Source organism: Sebastes umbrosus, chromosome 15 (genome assembly GCF_015220745.1).
Source record: "Sebastes umbrosus isolate fSebUmb1 chromosome 15, fSebUmb1.pri, whole genome shotgun sequence".
NCBI lineage: Eukaryota > Metazoa > Chordata > Actinopteri > Perciformes > Sebastidae > Sebastes > Sebastes umbrosus.
In genome coordinates this window covers 28,307,451-28,325,540 of record NC_051283.1, presented here as the reverse complement: position 1 = coordinate 28,325,540, position 18,090 = coordinate 28,307,451, and the positions used below count along the sequence as shown (strand labels likewise).

Sequence of the window (18,090 nt, the reverse complement as noted above, 5' to 3'; positions counted from 1 at the left end):
GCGTTCTCCTACGAATGTCCAGCAACACGTATCAATTTCCGCTTGTTGCATGAATACAGTCTTTTCAAAATAAAGTTCCATCTTCAGGGGAAACTACGTGGTTAGGTTTAGGAAAAGATGGTGGTTTGGGTTTAAATAACTACGGAAGTAGCGTTACACGAATGCAGAAGTTACGAGTGACTAACGACGGCTCGCTTGAGACTAACGAGTGACTTAACGACTCATAACGACTAGCGAGTGACTAACGAGTCACGACAACATACAGTCTTTTCAAAATAAAGTTCCGTCTTCACAGGAATCTACGTGGTTAGGTTTAGGAAAAGATTGTGATTTGGGTTAAAATAACTACAGATGTAGCATTACTAGAGTAACAGAAGTTACGTGACAAATCAACGTTGACTTCTGGTTTCACACGGGGCACTAACAATCTCTAAGGTGAAATTTCGGTGCTTTTTGACCCACCCATCCACCCCGACCTCCTCCCTACACGGCGTTTGTCGCTCTTTATACTTCCTGGTTCACAATTACGTGGTTTAATTGATTTTGTGGGATATACACAAATTACAGTGCATTACTTTTCGTAGGTATAGCTGCGAACGGTGTATGAGAACAGGCTGCATAAACATTTTGTGATAAGGAACCTTTAAATTAGAGTTTTTAAAGAATAGAGATCTTGATAATTGGATATATTTTGTGTTAGCAGGTTCTAAAACACGTTTGAAACTCCTTCAGGAACATCAAGACACGGTTAAATATTATAATTAAAAATATATATTGTACTTTTTCTGATTGGCTGGCAGGTAGTCTGTAAAAACAAATATGTGTACCTATAAAACATCAACAGTTAAACGTAGTGCTCCAGTTGTTTCCAGCTTAAAGCTCAGTAGTGTTGATCATTTGTGTTGGATGTGAAACGACAACAGAAACATGGAGGAAAGCAGCTGGGCAGAGAGGGAAGTTTTGTAGTAACCTCAGTAAAAAACTGGCAACATGTTCGTAACAAAGGTTGTTAGAAAGACTTCTGGTGAGCACCAGAGAAATTGAGGTATTTAGGATCAAACTGTCCTCCAGTAACGCTGTCAAGTACAGCGAAGCATCTAAAACTTTACTTTGAAATCCTTCGCTGCACTCGAGGCGTCCCCCATCAGGAAACTCCGCCCACCTGGCACCGAGAGTGAGATAAATCAAACCACAAAACCTTTTTTCAGATATTATTTAAAGCCAGACTGCCTCTGTGTGTGGCCGCTGTGTGTTTCCTCCTCAGGTTTCCAGGAGGATAAAGAGAGTCACTCATCGTGACCGTCAGTCCATCAGCTTTAGTCCAGGAAACGTCTCTGTCGCACAGAGTTTCTCTGTGTTTTAAGTTTCCTGAAGGAAGAGGCGAGCGAGACAAAAGGTGAAGGATGACGTTTGTTAACACCATGTGGAAGAGAAGAAGAGAAGGGGGTGACGATCCGGAGATGGTGGACGAGTTTACAGTGAAGGTGAAGGTGAAAAAAGCTAAAAAAAATAAAAATAAAAAGTAAAAACCGTAGACCAGAACAAGCGGTGAAGATTCCAGCTAATAATCCAAACTGTGATAGAATCCGTCGTTTGGGTTCAATCACGTTTCCATTGTTCTCATCAGGCCAGAGAAAGAGAGGGATGATGGGAAATCTGGTTTGGCGAGGGCTTAACCGGAAACCAGCTGGATCCAAAAGGACGCTCCTCCCGGCTGCACAGATGGACCATGGGAAACAAAATGGTTGGATGTTTGGGCCGGCATCTCCTGAAGAGAGGAGAAAGAAAGAAGATGTTAGCAGAGCTGCAAATATCAGTTGTTTTCATTTTAAGAGGAATTACGACTGACGACGACCAACGTGACTAGAGACTGACCTACAACTCACAACTAGCCAGTGACTTAACGACTAGCCAGTGACTTACGACTGATGACAACTCACGAGATTAGCGAGTGACTGACGACTCATGCGACTAGTAAGTGACTTAATGACTCGCGTGTGACTGAGTCACAATGCATAACGACTCACGACAACTCACGTGACTAGCCAGTGACTTAACGACTTGCATGTGACTAACAAGTCACAACGACTCCCGCTGACTACCGAGTGACTAACCACTCACGACGATTTATGGGACTAGCGAGCGACTCAACGACTGACGACGCATGCAACTAGCGATTGACTTAATGACTCTCAACGACTTGCGTGACTAACGAGTCACGACGACTCACATGATTAGCCAGTGACTTAACAACTCACATGACTTCACAACTCACGTGACTGGACGACTCACACTGCTAGCGAGGGACTTACAACTCACATGAGTAGTGATGACTCACAACGACTAGTGAGTGATTAATGACAACTCGTGTGACTAGTCAATGACTCACAACAATTCACGTGACTAGTGAGTACCTACCGAGTCACGTAACTACCGACTCATGTGACTATCGAGTGACCAATGAGTCACGTCACTAGCAAGTGACTTAACGACTAGCGTGACTACAATAATGTAAATAAGTTGCCAAATAATTATTCAATGTAACGCTGGCTAGTGTACATTCCATAACAACCGCCGTTCCATAGCAACCGCCGTCCCATAGCAACCGCCTCAGCATGTATCAGCAGGAGGGCTTTTATTATTGTTAACAATATTAATAAAAAAATATATATAAATTCAAATGTACCAACATACCACGGCCTGAAGTGAACTATTGCTTAAATCTGCATCAACACGCACATCTCCTCTCCTAACAAACCACACCCATACATGAATTTCTGCACCATATCAATCCCCAACATGCAAATACAGTCTGTCCTATTTATAAGCCTGTTGTTCTGCCACACTTGTCTACACTGTATAACCTGTTATGTTTTGTTTTGCTTCACCAACTTCAAGAAAGGAGAGAGAATTACTTTCAGAAAATGACTCATGCATCTGGTATTTATCAGGTAACTGACTACTTGTTAGCGTGAGTTTAATTTAAAGGGTCACAAGAGTTCGTTAAAATTAACATTAAATTTAGAAAAACAATCCTAAAGATGAGACATGGGGAGTGTTTCTATTAACGTGGCTAAAGTTAAAACTGACTTCAAATATCCAGATAGATCCTGATATCTGTTTGAGTTCAGCCGATTTCAATGTTGGAAATTGGGTTTCCTAAATCTCCAGTAAGTTAAACACACAATTAAAAAAACTGAAGCAGGTTTGTTTGATACTCTATTTATTTATTGATTATCTATTACATTTCCATTCATACTGTATAATTTATTTATAATATAATAGCTGCTGCACCTTCCTTTATTCTACATATGTACCGTATACATTGTTTCTACTTTTACTTTATATATGTATATAGAGTATGCATATATTTTTACTATGTCTACTGAGCATCTTAGCCTCAAAATGAAAGCCCTTGAATATGAATAAAGTTCTGTTATTTAAAACCTGTTAAGAGCTTCTGTTTTGTGGTCTAGTTTCTGATTCTAGTCATTAATCTGTCATCACGTGTCGGGAGATGAAATAAAAACTCTAATTTCTTTGAAAACATCTGAAAAGCTGCAGGAAGTTGCTGCGGGGCTCAGACGCAAAGACAGACTGTGTGTGTGTCTCCATTTTAAATCAACAGTCTTATCTCAAACACACGTACAACACATATAGATGCTTAAGCAGGAAGCGATCACACACGCAGAAACACAAGGCTTTGTTTGATCGACCGAGCGGAGACGGCCTTGGTGGCTACTGTTTCAACACGGACTGCTCAAAACACACACCGGTGTCTGAGGAGCTCTTTCAGGGTTCGACTACTGTAGGTTTCTATAAAATCTATACGTACCACCTCTCAAAGCTTCAGCAGAGGTGCAACACTACATTACTAGATGTTTCTCAACACAACTAACATTATTTGAACTATTTAAATCTGGTAATTTTACAGCTCCGCAAATCTCATGGTAATTCAGTGATAATTAGCAAGTAACGTTTTTGAAATTTATTTGGAATTATTGACAAATATACCCCGATATCTACCTCAAGATTTATCAAAAAATACTTTATTATAAACATGATTTAATGATTATATGTTGAACAAGCATATAATGGTTAAAATAGGGCCCTAAGGCTTGAGAAGCGGCTGCTCTTCATCGGAGGTGGAAAACCAAAACTAATAGAAGACACTTCTGATCACCATTGTGACTTATTGTCGACACAAATGTAACCCGGTAGCTGATGTCATGATTCAGGGAGTGTTTTTAAGAATTTTCAAAGAACTTATTTGCTAATTATTATCTATTTATCAACAGACATGGAAGTAAAGCAGATCAATTAACTTCCTGGAAATGTATTAAATAAATTACCAGCTATTAGGGAAATAGCGTAATATAAATAATGTTTATAATAAAGTAATTTTCCATCAATTTTTGAGGTAAATATTTATTGGGGTAATTTGGCAGTAATTCTTTAGAAATTTCAATTAGGTTACTTGCTAATTATCACCTAATTACCATGAAATTTGCAGACCTTTAAAGTGAAGTGTTATCATAAATTGTTGACATTGAGTTTGGAGCGTTTGGTACCAATGGATTCTTTAGATCTGCTACTTTCATATGAAACCAGTATCATCACTCTAGCTTTAAAACTGAGCCCACCACAACCTTAAAATCGCAAGTTACGTTAATGCGATAAAGAAATTAGTGGCATTATACGAATTTATATGTTATTATCACGTTAACTTTGACAGCCCTAAAAAAATATATAAATATATGTATATATATGTAAAATTAAGGGAGGTACAAAGAATTTACTTGGAACAAATCAATCAAAGTTTAGGGCAGCAGTTAAATAAAATATATATTTTGAATGGAAATAAAATTAAATGTGTGTGTATCATATATGAGTAACACCCAGTACTGAACGCATTAGTCCCTCAAAATGTTTAGCAAATAAGATTTTTAATTATGATTTATCAAGTTCTAATAAAATCAGATTTTTCCAGACTTCCTGTAATACTGTAATATTATGGAAAAGAATGAAAGCTCTAGTTATAGTTTTTATTTTAAATCGATTTAAACTGGTTATTTTTTAAAGGGTTGAGACGATCCTTAACTTTATTATAACATAATTCAGTTCTGAATAACGTATTGGCATTTAGTTCCTCAGCAGTTTATGTCTGAATATCTGTTTACTCTCTTTGACACCGATTGATGTTAATGTCACTGCGTTTATCTGCTCGTTATAAAGAGTGTAGTAATCAGAGAGACTCACCAGCAGTGTGCAGGAACTTCTTTAGTACGGTGACTCGACCCTGAGAAAAGAAACAGAAAACAGAGATTAGTACTGATGACCTCGCTCTGGCGACGCCGATGACAGAATGACATTGTTTTTGGTGTCAGATGGTACGAACACTGAGAATAAACAAGATTAAATAGAGATACATATAACGAGTTGCGTTCCAACTGAGATAGACAATACGTAAACAAATACAAATATTATAACAATGTTTTATTTTGGCTCACGTTAGTAACAAACATCACCACAGTTTTGTTGTACTTTAACATAAATATCTTTTATTTGGGAAATTAACTTCTGTGGTTTGTTGACTCATTGACGCCTCTAATCTGACAGCATCAGCATTTCCTTGACATGTTTTAAGGATGATGTAACCTCACCTCACACACACACAGGAAGAAGGTGAAAGGTCTTTCAAGTAGTGACTTAAGAAGAAAGACGGAGCTAAGAGAGCTGCTGCTGTACATTTAAACTTTCTAAACTCTTTAAAACTCAAACATTCACTCTGAGATCTCCTAGAAAATGTTGGATTTCAGAAACGTTTCAGGAAGTTATAGCAGCCGAGGGGAAAGTATTCTGTGTGGCACATTTTCAGAAAGTAAAACCGAAATTTAGATTTTGTGCTCTCAACATAAAATAGATTTATTTGTTGTCTTTTCTGGTTGGTTCTAGCCGTGTAGAGCACCTAACGAAAATCAGGCCGACATGAAGATGTGATATGAGTAGATTGGAAATAATGTCACGTGTTGTGTAGTGACGGAAGTGTAACTTCAGAGCTAGTTACGTAGTATATGAAGTGAGAAAGACCACTTATGGTGGACGGGTCCAACAAACACAGGACTTTCAAACAGGAGAGCTGTTTTCGAGACCGGTGTTTTGTTTGGCAAATTACGTTATGGTACGTGTCCACAGGGACGTTTTTTATCGCGAGGAGATCGTCTCGCTTCCGAGCATTGGACGCTTGATGGGCTGCCACTTGACACAAGGCACCTGATCGGAAGAACGCTTTCCCTCCGTGGGCTGCTGCTCCCAGCTTTCTAACCGGAACCAGCATGGCAGCTCGTTTGGCAACTTTCTTTTCTTATATCGCGAAAATAGTTCACCGAAATGTGTTTCTGAGAACATTTAATGCGAGAAATAATCCATGCAGTTGTTGAATCTGTCTTCATTTTGGATCGACGACGGTTAGTTTAAAAGTTTCTAGGGAGTTTCCAGAGGCGGTGAGTCGCGTCGGACGCCCCTGATTTGCATAAAGTAGCCTTGACTTTATGCAAATTAAGAGCGGCCAACGTGTTTATAATAAAGTAATTTTCAGTAACTTAACGACTAACGACGACTCGTGACTACCGAGTGACTGACGAGTCACGATGACTCACGACAAACTGGAACCAACATGGCAGCTCGTTTGGAAACTTTCTTCTCTTATATCGCACGAAACGTGTTTCTGAGAACATTTTATGAAAATAATGAAATAAATAAAAAATGTAATAATAAATAAATAAGCCATGCAGTTGATGAATCTGTCTTTATTTTGGACCGGTTTGCTCTTTATGCAAATTAAGAGCGGCCAACGTGTTTATAATAAAGTAATTTTGGATACATTTTGAGGGTAAATTGGCAGTAATTCCAAAGAAATTTCAAATAGATTACTAATTATCACCTAATTACCATGAAACTGAAAAGACCTGTAAAATTAAGCGTTACTGGCGTCTTTTATAATTCAAATCCATTTGTCATCAAACGCGCACACAGGAATTTTTATCCCTTGAAATTCCTCGGATTAGCTTTTTTTGCACCAAATAAATGGAACAAATCACAAAAGGTTTTGAGGTTAGACAGGTACGTATGGGCCAGTACGTCAATCTAAATGTATGCTAGATGATATGGTCGTTGCACAATGTTCCTACTTTGGTTAACTCGCAGACATGGTTGCTTTTTCTGTTGTTGAATATCTTCTTATATATTGTATATCCTCGTAGCTCGTATAGTTTCAGGCCAATGCTGTAAAAGTAATGCTCAGTCAAATGTCTCTGAATGCTCAGTGTTTGATGATGATGAAAAGTATACATTTTTAAAGTTTTAGGTCACATTAGAGAACTCTTTAGCCCAGTTATACAGTGAAATCTGATCTCAGTCCATTTATACTTTACGTTCTGACTGATTAAACGGTTGCAAAATGTTTGACCCGCTCAGCCGTCTCTGTGTTTACTCTTCACGAAACCTTCAGGGAAGCATTGAGTGAGTCAGGGAGCGACTGCAGAGCAAACACCAGCCAGCGTCTTTACAAATACCTTTTTGTTGAGTCACTGAATCTTATCACTGAAACTCGGATACATTTTTTTTCGGGCCGCTGATACGAGCGGCAGCAAGAAGAGAAGGTCATTGGATAAAAAATAAAGTTCAGCAACAATGTAACAAGGTAACGAACGGTCAGATACAGAGAGGAGAGGAATGAAGCCTCAGGAGAGGACAGAGAAAGAATAAACTTCAACCCTTCAGCTATTTATTTATCGTCTTTACAACGTGTCTTTAAAAGAGTTTACACAGCAACAGAGAAGAAACATCTAAGAGGAGATAAAGAGGCTCCGTCAGGTCGGGGTGGAGCCGTTTGTTTGTTTGTCCGGAGCTTAAAGAAGACAACAATGAAGCCGCCCTTTTTTATAAATTTGACCTCACTGTATAAAATGACCTGTGGTGACCTCTAGGATAATCATAGCCTCATGAAACTTTACAGCAACAAACTAGAGACCTAGAGCATTCAGAGGATGGATGGCTTTCCTAGCTAGATTGAACATAAGGGGGTTTCTGAGCAGTTTACACAACAGAAGTGCTCGGCATTAAATCGCAGAAAAATGTCAAATCTTGCAGAAATATCCAAAATGCCAAAAGTTTTCGATCCCAAATCACAGCATGGCTTTTTCTACGCTGTTCCTCAAGGTCTTGGTGTCTTAATGTGGTATTTTCGAGGGATAATTGATCATTTCAATGATCAATTCTCCAGTGATAAAAAATGGTTAAATTTAGCACCAAATCTGTAACAAACGGTATCAACCCAAAAAAAGCTGCAACAACTTAGACATATAATAGAGCATGGGGATGGACATCATGTACTTCTATCATAATGTTCTAAACCCTGATACACTTTTACAATATAATTAATCTTCAGGTTCCCAGCTTTCAGATGGGAACCTCCTTCTATGTGACATCTACTGTTGACCTGCTATCTCCCCTAAAGACCCCCTGTACACCCCTAAAAAAGACAAAAACGTGTCTATTGTGGGTCTCAGAGGGTTAAAGATAAATTTAGTCAAATAATTAAACTAAAATATAAGAGTAAATTACAACAACAACATAATAGAAACAAGAGTAAAACATAAAAAGTGCATAAGAAGTAATGCCAGTGCTGGTGGGTTAAAGAGAGATAAAGAAGAGCTGAGCAGCGACGCAAACGTGAGCCGAAGGAGACGAGTGCAGACATGACAGTGACATTCCTGCCATTCTCTCCCTAACACAGCAGGCCTCGCCCTCGTCGGAGAGAAAGAAATGGCTCGTTCTCAGATAAGCGACCGAGGCCAAGTGCTTTTTTAAGAGGTCAAAGGTCGTCGGAGAACTTTTGTTACGTTTACAGAAAATCTCCGGTTTCTTCTGCGTAGAACAGACCGAGCAGGTGAATCCAGGTGAATCCAGGTGAAAGGTCACTCACTCAATGATCTCACCTGTCTGAACACTTTAAGTTATGTTTTAGGAGTAACCTCACACTTCTTTTTTTTTTAGTTAGTAAATTATAAGTTTAAACCAAAAATAATTTCTAGGGCTGTTAATCAATTAAAATAGTTACCGTGATTAACAAAATGTACCTTAAAGGGAGATTTGTCAAGTATTTAATACTCTTATCATCATGGGAGTGGACAAATATGCTGCTTTATGCAAACTTATGTATATATTTATTATTGTAAATCAATTAACAACACAAAACAATGACAGATATTGTCCAGAAACCCTCACAGGTACTGCATTTAGCATAAAACAATATGCTCCAATCATAACATGGCAAACTGCAGCCCAACAGGCAACAACAGCTGTCAGTGTGTCAGTGTGCTGACTTGACTATGACTTGCCCCAAACTGCATGTGATTATCATAAAGTGGGCATGTCTGTAAAGGGGAGACTCGTGGGTACCCATAGAATCCATTTACATTCACACATCTGGAGGTCAGAGGTCAAGGGACCCCTTTGAAAATGGACATTTTTCTTCGCCAAAATGTAGTGCAAGTTTGGAGCGTTATTTAACCTCCTCCACATCAAGCTAGTATGACATGGTTGGTACCGATGGATTCTTTAGGTTTTCTAGTTTCATATGATACCAGTATCTTCACTCTAGCTTTAAAACCCGTCCTCATATTTTCATTTCTGAATCTAAAATCAACCAAAAACAAGCTACAGCAAAAGGATCGTCACATTTCACAAGTAGATCCGTCGGCATTACTGTTGGATAAAAGTCTTTTGGTGGCCTGTTTGTCATCTGCTTCTGCATCTCTGGAGCTAATAACGCTGGGTGGGAGATGTGGAAAAAAAATTCCTCGATATCTAACTTGTAATTATGACCGAGGGGTGTGACGTGAATGGGTTTTCCCAGCTGCCAGCTTGTTTTTCTGAGCGCAGCATCGAGGGGAGGAGGACAGGTTTTTTAATCATGTTAATTTGAATGATTGGGCACGAGGACGTCCGACCGGTTTACATAAAGAAAAAAACAATTTTCCAGTTCACTTAACTGGTATTTAGAAGATTCAGACAATATGAAAAGCATCAATACTGGTTACCGCCACACTACCGATATACATGTATCTCAGCAGATATGTTATAGTCAGCGGTTCCCTGTAATTACTTCAAAATAAAGCTTTTATCTGCTGAGTCAATTTATCAAATTACAAAACAACCACAGCATGAAGTAAATTACAGAGTGAAGTCAGGCTTGTTTTTTATGTCATTTTTTTCAAATTCAGAGTTTGTGTTTAATGAATAAACACAAAGTGTCTGTCTGAGCTGCAGACTGATCCCCCCCCCAGCAACAAACAAGCAAATGTCTCTAACAGTTTGTCTGCTGGGTCACAAGGTCGACTGGTTTCTCTACTGACATCAAGGTTTTTGCAAAAAAATAAAAATAAGAGTGGTTGTGTAATGACTAGCAGAAGAGAAGAGCTCATTTGTGCCAGATAAAGTTTATTTTATCAGACTTTCCTCTAGTTTCTTGTGAATTACTGGATTGTTCTTCTTCAAGATTCTTAAAATTATTCATAAAAATTAGGGATGCACCGATACCCATACCAGTATCGGGTATCGGGTTCGATACTGTGCTCATGTACTCGTACTCGCAAAACGGCTCCGTTACCACTTTACGGCAGCGCGACGCTAACCTCTCGTCACCGTCTTTCGGGTCCTATCGCACGCGCTCCACCTCACCGACGGTGCAGGCTACCGACACTCTACCGACAAGTATACAGAAAAGTCTAAGTATCCTTATACTAATATCTAAAAAGAAGATTCCTCTTGAACGACGAGATACTAAACACCGGAAACAGAAAACATCAGCCGTCCGTGAACACCCGACCAGAACCGCTCACAGCATCCACTGAGAACAGGTCACAGGTCATCGACCAGGAGTCAGCAGACGGCCAGAGATAGATCAAACAGGACACCTGAGAGCATCGCTACACAGAGACAGGTAACGTCTCCACCCTCCACATGCAACATGATAACACCTGAGCCGGCTGCATTTGCTGCATGAAGAACATGAGATCACTTCACCCCAGTAACCCCCCCACCCGGTCACTGCGGAGGAGGCGGAGTCTTTCTGGCTGTGATTGACAGCAGAGGATGAAGGAATGCAGTCAGACTGTGATTTTTAAAATACCGAAACCGACACAGACAGACGCAATCCTGGCAACAAGGCCACGTTCAACGAGACGGGGGGTGAGTGTGTGTCTGTGGACGTTCAGCAATTTAACCTAATTTGGAGGCAGAGCTGCAGACATAAAGATGCAGATGTAGATAAATCCTTAAATTAATGCGAGAGAGATGCATCAGCTTTTTAAAATAATCATGATGGACGGACTGTTGGACAAACGGGTTTTTATCAGTCCAATGGGACTTTTTTCAGACTAACTTTCTCAACACCAAATAATGTACGACAAACACTACGACCTCAACTAAATAAAGGACAATAAACGGCTTGAGATCGCCCAGCAGCTGGGATACAATGGAGATGGTAACGTAGCTGATATACACTTGCTAACGGACTCGGTGCGCATTGTCGTCATTCCCGCACCGCATTTTCGCATCGCACTGGTGAGAAACAGTTTTTTGTTTGAAGCATACTGACTCTCACATGTGGGCTTTATTTTCCCGGCCATGTACTAACCCTCCCCCTTTTCCCATCCTTCCCCATCACCTGACCTCCCCCGCCCACCTGCATAACCGTTTACCACTTTTCCCATCAGCCTTGCAATATTTATACACCAATGCGGGAAATTTGCATGCAGATTTTCTGCATTTTCCCATTGCACTGGTGAGAAACGTCCTTAAAGCTTCCTCCCACACTTCACTGTCAAATACAAGTGAGATGATTGAATGATCTGTGTTTTTTCTTCACTGCTAGCAAAGACTTTACAGGCTGTTTAGAGCACTTCCTCTCCTGTCATGAATTGCATAACTTTTTCTCAGACATGGATCAGCATGTTTGTGTCGGTGGTTTTGGTGTCTGCTGAATCGGCCAGTTTTCTTTCTTTTCGTTAAATGTTCATACTGGTTCCTGTTTGATTATCACAGGATGAGATCTGTATTTTGATGTCTGAGTCCCTCTCCCATGCCCACACACAACAGGTGTGTGTGTTATTGAGACCTGACGAGAACCGGTTTTAGTTTTAGACCTTCAGGACAACGACATTGTTGTGTAGTGAGTTCATTTTTTTCTGTGTTTTTAAAAAGGGACTGTATGTACGTTTTTACACAAATTAATGTTTTTTATTGCCAATGTGTGAACAGGTTGTAACCTAACCTAAAGAAATGAGTCCTCCATCAGCCTGTAGACTGCTTTTGTGGTCGCGAGTAACTTTACGTTCTTCACCTCCGCTACAGGGCTAACAGTCTACAACGATAGCTGACGTTCGGTTAGATATGGAGTTTGCTAACACCAACAAACGACCAGCCACCACCACAACTCAGACTCCAACACAAACTCCACGGAAGCATGAAAAAAAACAAAGTTATATCTAGTGAAGCCCGTCTTGCAAAACAGCAATATGACCGACGTCGGAGCAAAACTAGGATCAACATCGGCCGGGCCTTCGTTCGCGTCTGCGTAGTGCGAGCGACGTCTGACAGACCTCTACTTCCAGCTGGACAAAAAAAAAAAGCTGTTGTGTTACTGAAGTAGGATAAAAAACAACCAAACAAGGCGACCTGCTATATTTATTTATAACCCAAAACAGAAACTCCTCTCAGCATTCAATGCCCTATAGACATCTAATATGAAACCCAAACCATCGCCTGAGAGTCAACCAACAACACCAACACTGCACAACAAAGACTTCCTGTTACCAGTGTTGACACCTGCTAACAGTGACCAAGAAGATAAAATGACAAGAGGGAAACACGAGTCAATCATCCAGACGGCTCCGAGAGGTGCTGTACAAATGAAACACCACCTCTACCCGACACCTGATGACCTCCGTGACATCGTGTGATCATTGAGTCTCGCTTGACTGACAGCAGAGTCTGTTACAGACGAAGCTGAAGGGGGGATGGGCGGGTGTGGACAAACAGGGTTTCCTCTGCTTTTACAAACAGTCCTCCAGAATGTCCTCAAGGCTGAGAAAAAAAATGGTCGTCACTCAACTCCAGACTCAGTTTCACTAAATATTGTTTTGTAAACCTCATCAGCACAGAAAAAAGAAGTCGTTTGCCAACTGTCTGAAATGTATGAAGTGAGTGCAATGAAGTAGTGAGAGTTACTACGACGCATGAGTTCCATAAAGAGAGGAAGGAGAGGTGTAAAAGGAGAATGACGATGGAGAAGGAAAAGGTGAATGTCTTTGGATTTAAATTTCTGTGTCAGAGCTGCAAACTCTTGGTGTCAAATTGCCAAAGTCAGGAACGTGTTGGCGTGTTTTCAGCGGCTGCATCCGTCAACGACTCATGTTTTATTCTTTGTTTCAGAATGGCAGCTTTCTGCTGCATTACACATTATGTTGAAATCTGACAGGATGTTATTCAGGATTGCATCACCGCCGCCAGATATATTCTGCTGCAGCTTGTCACGCTCTGTTGCTTCACGGCTCTAATGTCTTCATTAGCATCATTTTTTTTACATATCTGGAGTTCTTCCAATGCCACGGCCAACGAAAATTAGACGTTCAAGCTATGTGACCATAGACGGTATATAAAAGTGGACGTAGTCATTGTGACGTCACCCATTGGTTTGTGGACTACCATTTTGAAGCCTCGAGTTTGGCATTTTGGGCGTCGCCATCTTGCTTTTTTGGAACCAGAAGTGACCATATTTGGGCATAAGGGTGGGGTCACTTCCTGCCACTGCAGCCGGCAAGTATTTTTTTTTTTCTGCTACTTTTGAAATCGCTGCCCTTAATGAAGGAATTACATTTTAGATCTGATGTCATTCAATGTTTGATACATTCATGGTAAATTACAGAGTTAAAATTACCCCGTAGCTTCCTGAGGAGCCCTATAGGGAGAGTACTGTACACAGTACTGTACTTTTTTATTGTCATCTATAGTGGTTATTTGCATAAACAAAATACATTTTTGTATTTTTATTTAAATATTTGCTTTGAAAAAAAAAGTCAGTAGTTTTAATTAGGCTATGTATTATAAGCTGCATGGAGCTAGTGTTAGGAAGTTAAACAGGTCATTATTCTCTCTCTATTATATATTTTACATTGCTCTGAAAACATCTCCTTCAAACAACTGGATTTATTCAGTTTTTTTGCCAAAAACCTAATTTTACGAGATTACATTTGAACGCATCATGATGAAGTTAGACTTCACCTTCGCACAATACTAATTTTTACAAAAGAAGAAGAGCTTGAACGCACCATAATGTAACTCAATGGAACCTCCATTAACGTTAGAAGGAACAATGTAGCGACGCCGTGGCAACACCGTGGCAGCGACCTGTCACTCAAAGCGGCCACGCCCTCATTATGCCAAACTTTAAGCCTTAATATAATTTAAACGGGTGAGTTATATAAAAATCCACCCCCGTACAGTCGTCATGAACGGGGATATTAGCTAAAGAGACCCAAACCGTTTTTTGTACCAGACTGTAAACATGTTTATTTCTGCTGTAAAGTCGGGCATTTTAACATGGAAGTCTATGGAAGTCTATGGGGATTGACTCGCTTCTGAAGCCTCAGTGAACTGGAGTTTTGGGCACTTCAGCATTGGCTTAATTTTTCAGTCCCGGAGGTTGCCGTTTGGTCTATACAAGGTCTCACAGTTTAATTGTTCCATTATTTTTCCAGCTGCAAACCCGGAGCTGCTGTTGACATTTCCGTCAGTCACTAGATTCAAAAGGACAAAAAGCATTTCTGACGGTATGTTGTTTTTAATTATGGTGCTTGCCTGAAAGTTACTGTTGGAGGGTGTGGCAGCTTGGCAGAGTGTGTGCATGTATTTGCATGTGTGTGTGTGAATGACTGTGTGAGTACATTAATCTAACATGTTGCAAGACGCCAAGGCATGACAGGAATGAAGAGAATTTCCTAGACGTTACGGACGCGCAAACAAAGACAACGGCAGATATGCTACACACACACACACACACACACACACACACACACACACACATTCAGACTTAAATAAAGAGGGTCAGATAACACACACATACACACCTATTCTGTACTGATAGACAATTTAACACTGAAACATGAAATCATGGAGAAAACAGCAGCAAAGACACGACTGAACTAAAGCTTCTTCGTGTAAAGAAATGAAGAAAAATGTCATACATCTTTCACTGACAAAAGGTATAATGGATATAACACTGCTCGGTCGGTTTTCCTGGTTCGGTCTCTTAGTTCCAATGACGGGAAATCTGCTATTTTACACTAGAGAACAACCATAGAGCCTAGCGGTGTTTTCCAATCACTAACTACCGAAATAGATAATAAAAAAAACAGGAAGACCAGAGCACAATTTAAAGAGCAAAAGAAAAATACAAACACCTGAAAACTCTCTGCGATAACACAACTTTCTAGGATGTGTAAAGGCCTCAGTATACTTGAAATCAAGTGCTTGTCGGTTCTCCAACAACTTTTCCGACGTTGGAATTAGGGAGCGGCTGACAATTTAGTAACTTTCCAAAACAAACAATTTGACAATCATGCTCGTATTGCCCAAAGTCAAACAAATGTTCCGCAAAAACACACTTCCAGCCAAGAACCCACATGGAAACTAGTCACAAGGCTCACCTGCATGCCAGAACTCCACAGATAAACCACAGAGAAGGTATAGTATGTGAATTTATTTTATTCATTCATTTATTTATTTATTTTATTTTTTATTTATTTGTATTTAATATACATTTTTTATTTATTTTTATTTATTATTATTAGAACCATTTTCTGTCCTCCCTTGTTTTAGAATACTCTGTTTTTCAATTTACATTTACTATCTGTTTTTATATGTGCATATTACTTCAGTTGTTATGGTTTAGGTAGTAATTTTTCTTTAGGAAACAATAAAAAGCATGATTAAAAAAATTACTTTAGAAAAAATAAGTATGTTTGGGGAATCTGGTGCAGAAATTTATTTTATTCATTCATTTTTATTATTTATTTATAATTCTTTTATATTTCTTTTTATTTTACTATACTTTTTTTATATATTTTTATTAATACAATATTCTGTCCTCCCTTGTTTTAGAATACTCTTACTATTTGATTTTTATATGAACAAATTACTTCAGTTGTTTAGGTTGTTGTAGTCATCTTTCTTTAAGGAAACAATAAAAAGCGTGATCAAAATAAGACTTTAGAAAACCAATAAGTAGGTTTGGGGAATCTGGTGTGTGAATTTATTTTATTCATTCATTTAATTTAATTTATTTATATTTCTTTTATATTTCTTTTGAATTTTGTTATTTAATATACTTTTTTTTCTTATTTATTTTCTTATTATTTTTCTTATTATTATTATTATTATTATTATTATTATTAACAACATCATTTTCTATCCTCCCTTGTTTTAGAATACTCTGTTTTTCAATTTACAATAACTATCTGTTATTAAATGTACATAATACTTTAGTTGTTATGGTTTGGGTTTATTTTACAATAAAAAGCATGATTAAAAAAAAAAACGGTACTTACGGTACTTTCTGTCTGCAGTACACGATTAGGCCGATGGCGGCACCAAGAGCGACGAGGAGGGCGATGACGATTCCAGCGATGGCTCCGTCTGAGAGACCCTCATCCAACGCTCCTTCCTCTATAAAAACAACAACAAGATTTATAATCTCCTGCAGACAGGTAGTGGGATGTCTCAACATTCTGCCAAACGTCTGTAAATTAACATTAAATCTATTGCAAAAATATGTACTGTTTACATTGTGAGCAAACTGCTGCCATGTCGCAGGAAGTGAATATACTGTATAGCTCAATCTGATCGTAGGTGGCGGTGGAAGTGATCACTAATGCTGATACTGAACAAACCCACATGACAGGTTTCATGCATCATTTTAACGGTTCAACAGAAATAAAGAGCCAAATTTCAACATGAGATAATCATGAGAAGGAAACCGGGACGCTGCTACCGCTCGCTGAAAGCAGACTGATATTTACCACATGTCATCTATCTGTCACATTAACTTCATTAGTTTTAGAGGTATCGTATCATGAACTTAAATGTTGGACAAGTGGACGTTTGCAATCAAAAAATGTAAACTACACCAGTAAGTTTGACGTCAGTTTTAGAGGTATTCTGTCATGGCATCTCTAAGCTAGCCTCTGAGCTTTGACCTGATTGCTAACATTAGATTGTTGACATGCCTACAGTAAGTATGCACAGTTCGCAGTTTGTTTTGGTTGACGGATACGGAACGGATATGGCGTCATGTTACTCAGACTACAAAAACAAAAGCGGTAACTTCCTTCAACCTCTACATAGACTCAAATGAAGCGAATATATCGATTCTGGAATTAAAGAATCTATGTACTACTATGTAAGAAACGTTGTACTACTAAAACATTAGTGCAGAGGACGGGAGGACATGGATCTTACCTTTGACGGACAGGGTGTGGGTGTACGTGGTGTTCTTGCCAGTGACGTCGTTGTACGCCATGCAGGTGTACGTCCCGGTGTTTTTGTAACGAGCCTCTTCGATGTCGTAGTGGGCCGTTTTGACGTCGGTCATTGAGCCGTTGAACTTCCAGGTGAAGTTGGCCGGTGGGACGGAGGCAGCGGAGCAGGTGAGCTTCACAACCTCGTGCACCTCCACGGCTTTTTCACCCGACACCATCGCTGGCTCAGGACCGTCTGGAGGTCAAAGAGAAAGGAGAGAGGGGTTATAACCTGCGTGGAGTGGTGCATGTACAGTACATACAAAATGTACAGTAGCAAGAAGGATGTCATTAATTTTATTGTCACTAGCAATTCATATGCAGCGTCATATTTGTTTCCCTAATAATATTTATTACATCGGCACATATAGGCTTAATGCTTTTAATTTTAATTTAAAAGCATTTTTATGGACCTCTGAATGGTAATAAAAGTGCTATAAAAAGAAAGCAC

The 18,090-nt window shown here is 39.3% G+C and overlaps 1 protein-coding gene and 1 long non-coding RNA gene across 4 annotated transcripts in view; one reads left to right on the top strand and one right to left on the bottom strand.

The window, feature by feature from the left end:
* Positions 1-549: 549 nt before the first annotated feature.
* Positions 550-18,090, bottom strand: part of LOC119503776 (carcinoembryonic antigen-related cell adhesion molecule 5-like) — a 29,758-nt gene continuing 12,217 nt past the window's right edge. The window contains exons 7-10 of one of the 2 annotated variants that reach the window (XM_037795765.1): positions 17,581-17,835; positions 16,671-16,788; positions 5,260-5,299; positions 550-1,768 (exon numbers count right to left, since the gene is read on the bottom strand). In XM_037795765.1, the coding sequence (XP_037651693.1) occupies positions 5,281-5,299; positions 16,671-16,788; positions 17,581-17,835 (392 nt within the window). In that variant the 3' untranslated portion in view covers positions 550-1,768; positions 5,260-5,280. Of the gene's footprint in view, positions 1,769-5,259; positions 5,300-16,666; positions 16,789-17,580; positions 17,836-18,090 lie in introns of those variants that run through there. The other variant, XM_037795766.1, reaches the window with a different exon arrangement.
* Positions 1,239-3,442, top strand: LOC119503867. Of its 2 annotated transcripts, none has more exons than XR_005210390.1 (2): positions 1,239-1,484; positions 1,628-3,442. It is a non-coding gene; the product is annotated as an uncharacterized LOC119503867 (long non-coding RNA). The 2 variants fall into 2 exon arrangements; XR_005210391.1 differs by having other exon boundaries at positions 1,239-1,490.